The 12,138-nt window shown below is 52.9% G+C and overlaps 1 protein-coding gene across 1 annotated transcript in view; it reads right to left on the bottom strand.

Moving 5' to 3' along the window:
* Positions 1-270: 270 nt before the first annotated feature.
* SLC9A1 (solute carrier family 9, subfamily A (NHE1, cation proton antiporter 1), member 1) overlaps positions 271-12,138 on the bottom strand; it is a 64,828-nt gene continuing 52,960 nt past the window's right edge. The window contains exons 2-12 of the mRNA XM_006862244.1: positions 10,603-11,063; positions 7,528-7,778; positions 6,397-6,614; positions 5,260-5,462; positions 4,046-4,135; positions 3,510-3,580; positions 3,242-3,415; positions 2,959-3,073; positions 2,728-2,829; positions 1,136-1,208; positions 271-605 (exon numbers count right to left, since the gene is read on the bottom strand). Coding sequence (XP_006862306.1) covers positions 271-605; positions 1,136-1,208; positions 2,728-2,829; positions 2,959-3,073; positions 3,242-3,415; positions 3,510-3,580; positions 4,046-4,135; positions 5,260-5,462; positions 6,397-6,614; positions 7,528-7,778; positions 10,603-11,063 — 2,093 coding nt within the window. The remainder of the gene's footprint in view (positions 606-1,135; positions 1,209-2,727; positions 2,830-2,958; positions 3,074-3,241; positions 3,416-3,509; positions 3,581-4,045; positions 4,136-5,259; positions 5,463-6,396; positions 6,615-7,527; positions 7,779-10,602; positions 11,064-12,138) is intronic.

The following is a 12,138-nucleotide window of genomic DNA, read 5'->3' as shown; positions in this document are numbered from 1 at the left end:
AGGCCCCTAGCCTGGATCCAAGGTGAGCGCAGGGGTAGGGTCTACCTCACCAGCCCCAGCAGTTCTGCCAAATGGATTGAGAAGGCAGTTCTGGGGCTGGGGGAAGCCGTGCTGTGGCGGGAGCTAAGGGCCCAGCTGCCATGCAGTGGGATGGGGCGGGGCCAGCCTAGGTCAGGGCGAGGGGAGCCCCCCCCCCAGTCCAGCTCCCCAGCAGCCCCTGCTCTGGTGGGAGAGTCTGTGGTGAGTGGGCACCACTCCCTGGCCCCGGCATTACTGTCCCTTGGGGATGAAAGGCTCTCCCTCCCCAGGCTCAGGATGGGGGCCTGGGTCACTGAGGCAGCGCTGTATCCTCTGGGAGCTAGGGCTGTCGCTGGGCCCAGGTGTGAAGACATCATCAGTGCCTGGGGACGAAGCCTCCTTGGTCCTCATCACAATGCCATCATCATCCTCATCATCCTCAGCCACGCTCACTGGATTCCGGCTTAGCCCCAAGACCTTGCCCTTCAGCTCCTCGTTCACCAGGTCCACAGACTCGGGTGACTGTGGGGAGGCTGGGTCGATGGTGATAACAGGCAGGTCTGCCTTTGGTTCATACGCCAGAGGGTCTGGGAACCAAGAGCAAGGCACAGGCTGGGTTCCACCCGAGGTCTGCCCAGCCTGTGCCCCTGCCTGCAAGAAGTGTCCCCTCAGCCTGGTCAGCCCACTCCAGATTCCTTCTGTGAATGCAGTGGTCCTGATATGCTTCAGAATTACTTCTCCAAGAGCCTTTTCCCCCTCAATGGGGTCTCAAAGCTAGGACTGTGTTCCTCTCCTCAGATCAGGGGCTTCTATGAAGTGTCCCTCCTCTGATAAGAATTAGGTCTCTTTGTTGCTCCCCCCCACAGGTACCAGATGTCCCAGTGGTGTGGACCCCTTGTCTCTCTGCCTGCACCCACAGTCCTAATGGTGAGAAGCACCTCTGTCCCTGAGGATGACAACAGGGTTCCTCTGCTACCCCTGCTGTGAACTACCAACCCCTCCTGACTCGGGAGGGGCCCCGGGGAGATGAAGGAGGCTGTGCCTGCTGGAACCTCCCCTCAGGATGGAGTGACAAAGCCCAGTCCGGCCTTTCTCAGGGCACCACACCCCACCTTACCTGAGCCGATGCGAGCCCGAGACATGGTGGGCGAGTCCAGCTTGTGGGCCGGTACTGTCAGGTAGTTATTGATCTGATAGAGAAGTGGAGATGGGGTGAGGAGGGCAGCAGGGTGGGAGAGATCCTTGTCCTCACCAGCCTTCCGGGTGTTCTTTCCCCTCGGCTTCTGTACAGGGCACCTTCTCGGGATACTTGCTACCTCATCTACAGTTCCTCATTAGATACTGCCTACCTGTGTAGCGTACTGGTTACGAATCGGGCTGCTAACTTCAAGGTCAGCAGTTCGAAACTACCAGCAGTTCCGTGGGAGAAAGATGAGACGTTCTGCTCCTGTAAAGATTTGCAGCCTCGGAAACCATGTGCAGGGTCATTATGAGTCGGAACCGACTCCACGGTACTTAACAACAACAACCTGTACCTTATATGTTAGGGGTTCCTGAGGGCCTGTCCCGGGCTCTCCCTGGCCACCTGCCCTGCTCCTTCCCACAGCTGCTTCCAGGTTCCAGACCCAGAAAGGCAACTTGGTAGTGAGCACCTGTGATTAGAAGGCCACCAAACCCAATGAAACCTACTGTCAGAGTGTCCATTCTGATTTGTAGGAACTCTACAGGACAGCGGAACAGCTCCACAGGGCTTCCAAAGCTGTAAATCTTTCTCTTATCTCTTACAGAGTAGCGGGAGGGTTCAAATGCTGAGCTTTCTATTTGCAGTTGAGCACTTAACACTGTGCCGCCAGAGCTCCTTGAAAGCTCACAGGCATCTCAAATCCAACATGTCAGCACTGAGCTCCAATCACCGTTTTCCCTCAAAGCCTTGTTTCTCCTCCCACATCTGCTATTGCAGCCAATGACTCCAAATGTCCCATCAGAAGCCTAGCCATGACCTTTAGCACCGTCTCAAATTAGTGACCAAGTTTTACTAGTTCCACATTCTAAATGTCCGTTGAATCTATACATTCTTCTCTATCTCACCTGCCATGGCCCTAATCCAGGCCCTTCTGCCTTGCCACTCCCTTGCTTAGAACCCTAACGGTTCTCCATGTCCTTAGATTAAAGCCCAAACCTTACCACTATTCATAAGCTTTTTCAGAACCTGAAGGAATGTTTCTAGAATGTTCTTTGACTGGGGGCTTGTACACAAGCTCCTCCTGCTGCCTGCACCTCCCTCTAGTCTGCTGTGTGTTCCCAGCCCCCTGCACTTGCCCTCTCCTGCTTGAGCACAGAATGAGACCTAAGCCTGCCTGAGTCACTGCTGGACACCCAGAGCATCTTAGTGCTTGGCATTCATGAAACACTCAGCAAATGATTCCCAAACGAATACATGCACACACGGCTTGCTCTAGGACTTCAGGAAGGTCCCCTCCCCCTAGGACTTAGTCTCTTCAATGCTGAATGAGAGGGCTGGACAAGGCACATGAACTGGCTCTTTGAGCTCAGATCTGAGGGGACAATACAAGGACCCTGGGACTCAGCCTCCATAAGAAGCCAGAAAAAGACGGCAGGAGCGCTCTCCTCAGAGGTGGTGGTGGGTGCGGGGAGAGAAGAGCCTATATTCCCAGAGAATGGTGGACGCAGCTTGAACCCTAGACACACCTTGTGCTCCAGTTGCCGGGCCTTCTGTCTCCGGAGAAGCATCTGGTTCCAGGCCTCCTCGTAGGGATCTGCCACCAGCGTGTGCCTATTGTAGGACCGCAGCTGTGGGAGGCAGAGTTGTCAGGGCAGGGCCAGCATCGGGGCCTGAAGGGGTCAGGGGCCAGGTGACTTCAGCAGTGCCAGAGGGGCTCCTCTGTCCAGGGACAAAGAGGCTGGCTCCCTGGGCCTCACCCGCTGCCTGGTCTTCTGCAAGTTGTTCCTCAGGATTTTGCGTATCTCCTCCTCCTTGTCCTTGGACAGTGCTGGCAGAATGCGCTGAGCAGGCAGGGCCTTGGGATGGATGTTCCTGGGACAACAGGGTGCAGGTTAGGTCCCCCAAGAAAACTGTCACCCTGGCTCTGACTGGCTGTCACAAGGAGGTCAGCCCTGGCAGTGGCTGGGCTGGGCGGGGTCCCTCAGTGAAACTTTCCCACCCTGCTCACTGCCCTGCTCTGGGCGGGTCACTGGCACTCACTGCATGGAGACAGTGGACACAGCGGAGGGGATCTTGCCCATGCCCCCGCTTTCCACCAGCTCGATCGCCTGCTTCATCTCCATCTTGTGGTAGAAGGCGATGAGCTGGGGCTCCTTGGAGCGCTCGCCAGCTATCAGGCACTTCTTCACATATTTCTTATTAAATCGGTTCAGCCTGTAGGAAGGAAATAGATGGAGCCAGACGCCTAGGCCCCAGGAGACCTTTCCCTGCCCCTCCCCACCCACCTGCCCATAAGAGCTCTACCTACTTGTCTTTCCAGTGGTGGTGACCGTAGTGGCCACAGATGTCCTCGATGCCTGTCAGAAGGTGGTCCAGGAACTGAAATGGGCCCAGGGCCAGGTCAAGCCTCACAATTGGGCTCCCATCCCTTCCAAGACTTCTATATAGGTACCCCTCAACCACCCACTGGATGGTTGCTATGAGTCGGCATCAACTTGACAGCACTTAACAACCTCCCACTCTAGCTACTGCTTTGCTCTGCCCAGCCTTGTAGTTCCAAAAGTAGCCAGGAGGTGGCACCTACACCTCACTTATCCTGACCCCAAGTAGGAAGTACTGTCTCAAGCCCTCTGCCACTGACCACCTGCTTGAAGATAGGTTCCATCAAAAGGCAGGGAAAGGTCCACCTAGTGGTAGCTCCCTCACACCAGGCTTTCCTGGTAAGAGTGGGCCAGGTGTCGGTAAAGACCTAGGGACCCAACCCCCCAGCTCTGGGTAAGGGAGTAAGGGGCTGAGCCTTCTCCCAAAGCTGGGAAGCTCCTGGCCCAGCCCCTCTTCGAGTACCTGTGTGTGGATCTCCTCATTGATGGAGCGCTTTGTTTCTTGCTTTTTCTTCACAGCCAACAGGTCTACCAGGGGCCGAATGGTCATGCCCTGAGAGGCAGGTGGGTATGAGGTGGAAAGAAGCCACAGAGCCTCCCGCCTTCCTAGGGCCTCTGAAGCTGGGGAGCCCCCTCTGCTCTGAGACTCCCAACTCCCAGGATCCAAGGATGTTAGAACTCCCCAACCCCACTGCAGGACTCATATAAAGGCAGGTCCTTTAGGCCTGGGCCTCCGTAGAGATGCAAATGGGCTCAACAGCCATCCAGCAGAATGCCTGGGATGCAGGGAGAACCACCTCTGCTCTGCCTCCCTCACAGAAATAACATGCTAGCACAGGTGGGTGTATTTTACCAGTCTTAGCTCTTGGTCGCTATGAGTCAGAACTGACTCGATGGTGCTTAACAACACAAGTTCTTCAATACCCACAATAGACCTAAGAGGTAGATCTTTTCATTGTCCCATATTTCAGATGGAAAAACTTTGAGGCTCAGTGAGGTTAAGTAACTTTCTAAGCTCCAACAGAAGGGGTGGAGCCAGAATTCACACCAGGAAGGCTGGCTCTGAGGGAGGTCCCACCCCAATGTTATCTTCTAATGAAAGTGGGCTTGGAAAAACCATTTGCATCTAGAATTTCAAAATCAAGGTGACAAAATATTTTAAAAGACAAAGGCAGCCTGCCCTTCTTTTAAAGGACAGAAAATAAACTCAGCCCCATGAGAGTCCCTCTACATTGTTGCCTTATGAGAAAGCAAAGATGTTCCCCATCTAGGGCTTTGCAGGGCTGGCTCTGCAGGAAAGATGGAGGGCTGACAGAGACAAGAAGGCACAGAAGGTGGAATGATTTCAACCATCCCAGACTGGACATCCTTGGGGACTTTGATAGCGGGGGAGAAATCTGGACTAAGCCTGGGTCATTTAAATACACCGAAATCATCAGCAGGCTAGAGTAATTTGTCAGGATCGTCTAATCCAGCCCCCTGACTTCACAGATCGTAACTAATACTAGTGGAGGGAGGACTCATCACAATTCCACTTCACAAGCAGTGGCTTGCCCGAGGTCACATAGCCAGTTAGGGAATAGAACCCCCGGTCCCCTTTTGGGTCATGTACTTTCTTCTCAAGGACTCAGAGTCAGGGTCCCCAAAGCAACGGCTAGCCCCTCCCTGCCCCAGCACCTGCACAAAGACGGTGAAGAAGATGACGGTGATGATGGCAGTGAGGAACAGATCACACATGGGGAAGTGCTTCTTGTCCAGGAGGTAGCCCAGGGAGAACGCAATGGCCCCTCGCAGGCCCCCGTAGGCAATGATGAACTGGTCCTTGGGACTCAGTTTCACTATGCGGAACTTGTTGATGAACCAGGTCAGGCCCAGCACACCTGCCAGGGAGCGGGGAGATGAGGGGTCAGTCTGTCCTTAGCTCCTCCTTTGACACCAGTAACTTCTCTGCTTGTCCAGAAAACCTCCAATAGTAAGCCCAACCAGCTTATTCACTCATTTACTGGATCCTTCAGTTCAGGGTGCTCTAAACACCTCAATCCAAGAGCCAGGGGATCCTTAGAGGGGTCATAACCCAGCATTTCCCCTACTTTAGAAGCATCAGAGAGGCCTCCAGTGGCCACAGGTGGGGTGAGGACAAAAAGATACAAGTTTGGCCACAAGTTGATCCTTGTTAATTCAGATATGTACATGGAAGACCATTATCCTAGTCTCTCCATTTCGGTGAGGTATGGAATTTTCCATTATAAAACGTTCTTAAGAAATTCAGAGTCCTGGGTCTAACCTCAACCCACAGAATCAGAATCTTGGAGGATGAAGGCCAGAAATCATGAGTTTTATAAAAGTACACCAAGTAAACGTGATGCCCAGTCAGGCTTAGGGACTACAGGCCTAACCCTGGTGACGGAGAGGAGGTGACAGGCCCAGAGTGTCACTAAGCTGAGGGGTCTGGAAAGTGTGACGGGAACCCAGATGGGACCATAGGCTGGTTACATAGGTTTGTAGGAGTTGAACTCAGCTGTGCCGCGATACGGCATCAAGAAACCCTCAGTTCAGTGTCATAGCCCTGGACTCTGGGCCTCAGGTCCCTCTTCAAATCCCACCAGGCTCCAAATCAGTCTCTAAGGTTCCTTCCCCCAACATACCATGACACCATCGCTCCAGAGATTACCCCCTGAGAACATCACAAGCCTGGGTACCACTTAAGAGGAACCAGGGAAGCCACTTTCATCCAGTTGAGCTGAGACAGCCAGCAGCCAACTCTAATTCCTCCCCACACATGCCCACCCTTCCCTGCCTAGCCTGGAGCCTCACCCAGCACTCGAGCGATGAGACAGAAGAGCAGGGTGCTGATGACAAAGGTCCAGTTCCAGTGATGGGAACCAGCCACAGTGGAGACACCAAGGAAGATGAAGATGAGAGTCTCACTGACGCTGCTCCACATCTTTAGAAAGTACTTGATGGTCGTGTGGGACTTGTGGGAGATGTTGGCTTCCACATAGGGGCGCATCACCACTCCTGAGGCAATGAGTCTGGAGTCGGGGTGGGGGGGGGGGGAGAGAGAGGGTTAGAGTCGAGCGGTGTCCTCCCATAGGGAGGCTGACAGTGCCTTAAGGACAGGGACCCATCCAGCCAGCTCCTCTCCTCAATGGCTCAGATACCTGCCATGTAAGCCACACACTTGCCCTTGCTCCAGCCTCCTGTCAACCGTACAGGTCTGCCTAGCTCCAAAGCCTGTGCTCCTCCCTTAAGCCCCACTGCCTCTGGGTGCATCAGGAGTCAATTACATTCATCCCTGGCCTCTTGGTTTTACTTCCCTTGAGTGAGGTGTCCCCTCAACACACGGGGTTCCTCATGGGAGCTATATCAGTAGCCTAAGCCCTCTGCCTGGTATCCAAAGCTGGGCTCTGCTCCTGCTAGCCGATGTCCCCACTGTTTGTTGCCCCTCGCCCCCCCCGTTTAATCCCAGCTTCGCATTTCCAGCATTCTCCCGTTAGGAACACCTTGGCACCTCACCACCTCTCCAGAGCCTATGCCCCCTACTTCAAGACCTTTAGGACTTGGCCTGTGAGATTCTTGGTCTCAAAGGAAGCCTGGAGCCCACTGACTGGGTGCCGAGGTGGGAGTGAACGTGAGTGTCTGTGTCCAGCTACAATCAGGGATCAATGAAGGGAAGCAGCAGCATGGATGAATGGTCCTAAAACCTTAACTAGGTGACTTCCAGGGGCAGCCCCACTGCTTCCTCTTCTGCACCCAGTCAGGACCCCACCAAGCCCAGCAGAAGGGCTCTTCTTCTGGGAGCCTTCCCTCATGGCCCAGAGCTGGAGATGGAGCTAGAGGCTCAGCCCTTGGGGGCTCCCTCGTAATCCTACAAGCCTGGGGAGTCCAAGTTAGCTGGCCCCCCAATATGACCCTGCTATCTGACCTGCAGCACCCACGACTCACGCCATGATGCCGGACAGGTGGAATAGCTCAGCTGACAGGTAGGCCATGTAGCTATAGAGGAAGACGAAGAGCGGCTCGATGACACGGATGTGGGAGGTGAATCGGGAGGTGAAGGCTGCGATGACCCCATAGACCACGCCCACAAACACCCCGCCAAGGGCCACCACGAAGAAGCTGAGGAAGCCGAGAATGATGTCCACAATGCCCACATGTTCGTAGTTGGCAAACTCCTCAAAGAGGTGGTACAGAACCTGGAAGTGGGTATGCAGACTGTTTGGTGGGAGGACAGGGTCCCAGATCCATGGCTTTCTGGGGCCCACCCAGGGCAGTCCCGTCCTTTCTACTGGACCCAAGGAAAGGCCACATGGTAGCAGAGACAGCCTAGTGCTGAACAGGTCTTAAAACCAGTCCTGATGGCCAGAGGACCTGAATTCGGACTGGCAGTGTGATTTGCTGGTTAACAGCACAGATGCTGAAACCAAATTGCTTGGGCTAGAATCTTAGCTCTGCTATTTGCTGGCTATATACATAGAACAAGTTATTTAACCTCCTGTGTCTCAGTTTCCCAATCTATAAAATAGAAGTATAACAGTACCAACTCCTACGGCTGTTGTGAGGACTAAATTAGTTAATAAAAGTTAGGTGCTGAGAACAGTGCCTGACTCAGTATCAGCTACTACTTGTACTATCAGTGGGCTGCCTCTCTCACTGTAAGACCTTGGGCAAATCACGTCCCTGTCTGGATTTGTTTCCCCTTCAGACCAAGGACTAGTACAGGATTGCTGAATTGTTGAAGCTTTCTGAAAATATACATTGTTGTTGTTGGGTGCCATAGCCAGGCCATATTCAAATTGGACTTTCTGGAGGTGGGGCCTAGAAGTCTCTATTTAACAAGCTCCCAGGTGAATAGACAAGTTCAGATGCTGTGGAATTGGAGGCTCTCTGAGGACTCCACATCTCCTGAGCTGGGAAGTAAACAGTAATTGTGATATTACTGTCAGACATGTAAGTGGTACTTTATTGTCAGACGTGTACGTGGTACTTTATGCACTCTAGAGGCCCTTGATGATGGCTATCCTCGTCAACACAACCATCTTGTGATGCAGGCAGCTGAGGGTGCCTGTGTCCTTGGAAACTGAGGCCAGAGGGTCCCAGCAGGAAAGCTGGCCCAGAACTTGTCCCCTGACAGCAGTGGCCTGGGGCCCCCCCAGCAGGCTCAGTCAGAAGTTCTGCCCCTTGCTAGCCAGCTTCCCGGCTGCTTGTCCCACTCCAAGTCCAGTCCTAGACAGCTCTGGCAGGAAACCAGCTGGGGAGCATGCAAGCCTGGGAAGGAGGAAGTGGACGAGGCCTTGAGAATCCCTGAGAGGCAATCATCCAAGCCTCCTATTACTTGCAGGCAAGGTGAGTGTGGCATTGGGGTGGGGGTGGCCTATTTCAAGGCAAAGGCCTGAGACTAGGACACTTTGCTTTTTGGGAAATGGGGTACTTATACTCATGCCCACAGATGAAGAGCAGATCTGACTGAGGCCAGACAGGAGGAGAGCTGCTAAGCGCTGCGCCATCCCCGAGGCTGCCTGGACCACAGTAGTCTAGGAACAGGGAGGGCAGGGCTCTGGTGGCAGATGGCCTCTTTATAGACCACGGCTACTTCAACTCCCTCCTGGCCTGAGGAAGGTCATGGGTCCCCGTGGCCCACCACAGGGCTGATGGTTTGGGCCCGGAGCCTCAGACCCTCCTTTCTGGTACTACTGCTGCTAACACTAGAGGAGAGGCAGGGTAGGAGGGTGGTAAGCACTTGGCCTCTGGACTCAGCTAACGTGACCTTGGAAAGTAACTTAAATTCTCAGTGCCTCTGTTTCCTCAACCTTCGATGTGACCACAGATGAGAAGAGGCAATGCACATTCAGGTACAGGAAACACTCAGTTAACCCCAGCAATTTCTACCATCACTTTAGGGGTTACAGTCCAAAGTTGCTAGAGCCGAGGTATCCACCTGACAAAACCTGAACCCCAGCACCCAGCTGGGGAGGGCTTCATCCTCCACACCTTTTCATGGTGGGTTCTCAGACATTAGTGAGTATAACTCATACAGGAGACCCCAGACGCCAACAGGCGGAGTTACTGAAATTCCTGCATTACACATGGGAAAACTGAGGCTCACTTAGTAACGTGGGGCTATACCTGATGCTTTTCCCACAGCCCCATATGGAACCACCATCAGGTGTGTGTGGGGGGAGGGGTAAGTCTTTCTGTGTGTGCAGCTGCTCTGAGGGGCCCAGCTAGGAGAGGGGTAAGGAGTGTTTTCACAGTATGACATTAGCGTGTGCACGTACATCTCTGTTACCTGAAGAAATTGGCAGGGTGGAAGGTATATGTAGACATGTCCAGTATTTACCATGTGCACACCCTTTATTGGGACTGTCTGTCCTTCTAGATACTGGGAGGAAAGCACTAACTACTCTGCCACTTTGCAGTCAAGGAAAGCGAGGCCCAGAGAGGTATGGTCACTTGCCTAGGGTCACACAGCAAACATGTGGCCAATCCAAACCAACTCATTTTACTTATCACCTCTGGAAGCGTTGGGGGCAAAGCCCCTTTCCACAATCTCTGCCCCCAAAATGCTGTTCAATCCAAATGCTGTTCAACTCTTGTTGTAAGTTAAGCGTTTGGATTGAGCAGCATTTGAGGAGACTCTAAAAGTCTCCTTAAAGATCAAATGCTCTCTAATGGGGAAACTGAGTCACAGAGAGGTTAAGTATGACCTGGTCAGGCCAAGAACTTGACAGACCTGGGTTCACAATTGGACTCCCTTATATTCTAGCCAGTAATTTAACTTCTTGTGTCCTCCTTCCCTGTAAATGGGAATAGTAGTAAATCCCTCTGAGGACTGCACGAAATTAAATGAGATAATCCACCCACATCAAAGAGGTGAGCACAGAGCCCAGCACACAGCAAGCAGGAATGAACATGAGCTGCTTAAATTGCTGTTTTCTTGGCAGGCTGATGTGAGGCACCCCACCCCAGACTGGGAATTGGGTCTATGCCCCATGTACACGAGGTACCCCGCCTTCTCACCACAGTGACAGCGTCATTGAGCAGAGATTCCCCAAAGACAAGGATGTGTAGCAGCTCATTGATGTGGATCTCCTCAAAGACAGCAAGCACGGCCACAGGGTCCACAGCTGAGATGATGCTGCCAAAGAGCAGGTTGGCCAGCAGGCCAATGTTGTTGATCTGCTCACCACCCACCAGACACACGGCATACATGAGGCCGCCCAGGAAGAAGGCATTCCATAGCGTGCCCACCACGGCAAAGATGAGGATAGTGCCCAGGTTCTCTGTGAACTGCCGCAGTGGTAGGAAGTAGCCCGCGTCCAGGATGATGGGTGGCAGCAGGAAGAGGAAAAAGATGTCCGACTGCAGGAGTGGCGGCTTCTCACCCACGCCCTTGATCAGGCCTCCCACCAGCAGGCCCACCACGATCAGCAGGCAGCTCTCGGGGACGATGCTAGAGATGGTGGGGATCACATGGAAACCTGTGGAAGGAGATTGAACAGGAGGTCATGGACTTGTGGGCGAGCTGGGGGTAAGGGCATGTCTGGCTAGGGGCACACAGGATTGGTCTCAGAGCACTAGTTACTGTTAACACTGAGCTGCTTCCTCGCCTGTAAAATGGAGGTGACAATACTGGCTTCACAGGATTGTTATATAAATGAAGTGACAATGTTTTTAAAGTGTTCTTTTCAAAGGCTACACATACGCTATCTCAGTGTCACTGTCACATTAGAGGAAGCAGGTCTGTATGACTCTGGAAAGGAGAAATGCTAAACTGATTACTGAAGCTCCAAGTACCTATGTCTGAATGACATCTCCCAGGGCTGAACCCAAGTCAGCTCACCAGGCCCAAATTTGGGGAGGTAGCTTTTGGCAGTTTAACAGTTCTGAGAGAAGAGAGTGTGTTCCCCACCATGGAAGCTTCTAGGCAGTGGAGAAGTAATGTAAGAGATGGAAAGACATAAAGAAGAATCAAAGAATACCAGAGCAGGAAAGGACTCAGAACACACGACGTAGGGATCTCCAATCCTAAATTTGCCAGACCTCTCTAAACAATCCCAGCATGCTCTCTGGCGGAGCCCAGGTAGCTATTCAAGACAAGACTCGAGGAAGTCAACAGCAACCAGTCAGTTTGGGCATGTGAGACAAAGTCTATATCCATCCCGTTTCTAGCTCAATCTCACTCACTTTAAAAAGATAGGGCCAATTGAAGCTCAGAAAGGAAAAGAGAGTTGCCCAATGTCACACAGCAAAGTAGTAGTAGAACCAGAATAGAACCCATGCCCTCCATCCCACCCCCAGCTCCCATCAAACTCTGTAGTTCTGAATTCAGGCTCTCCTATCCTTCTCTACAACCAAGCATGAACAGGGGTTGTGCCTCTCTGCCTCAGAGCCACCACCCACCAGCTCCCCAAGCCCTGTCCTGATGGGCAGCAGCATGTTACCCTCTGCTCTGAGCCATTAGCTGGGAGGTAGCATAATTCCACTTTAGAGAGGAGCCGTTCTCAATGCCAGGTTTGGCCACAGAGTCCCAAGTTCCTTATAGTGTTTTTTTGG

Source organism: Chrysochloris asiatica, unplaced genomic scaffold, assembly GCF_000296735.1.
Source record: "Chrysochloris asiatica unplaced genomic scaffold, ChrAsi1.0 scaffold00047, whole genome shotgun sequence".
Taxonomy (NCBI): Eukaryota; Metazoa; Chordata; class Mammalia; order Afrosoricida; family Chrysochloridae; genus Chrysochloris; species Chrysochloris asiatica.
Note: the sequence above shows the minus strand (reverse complement) of the source record. Positions and strands in the feature narration are given on the sequence as shown.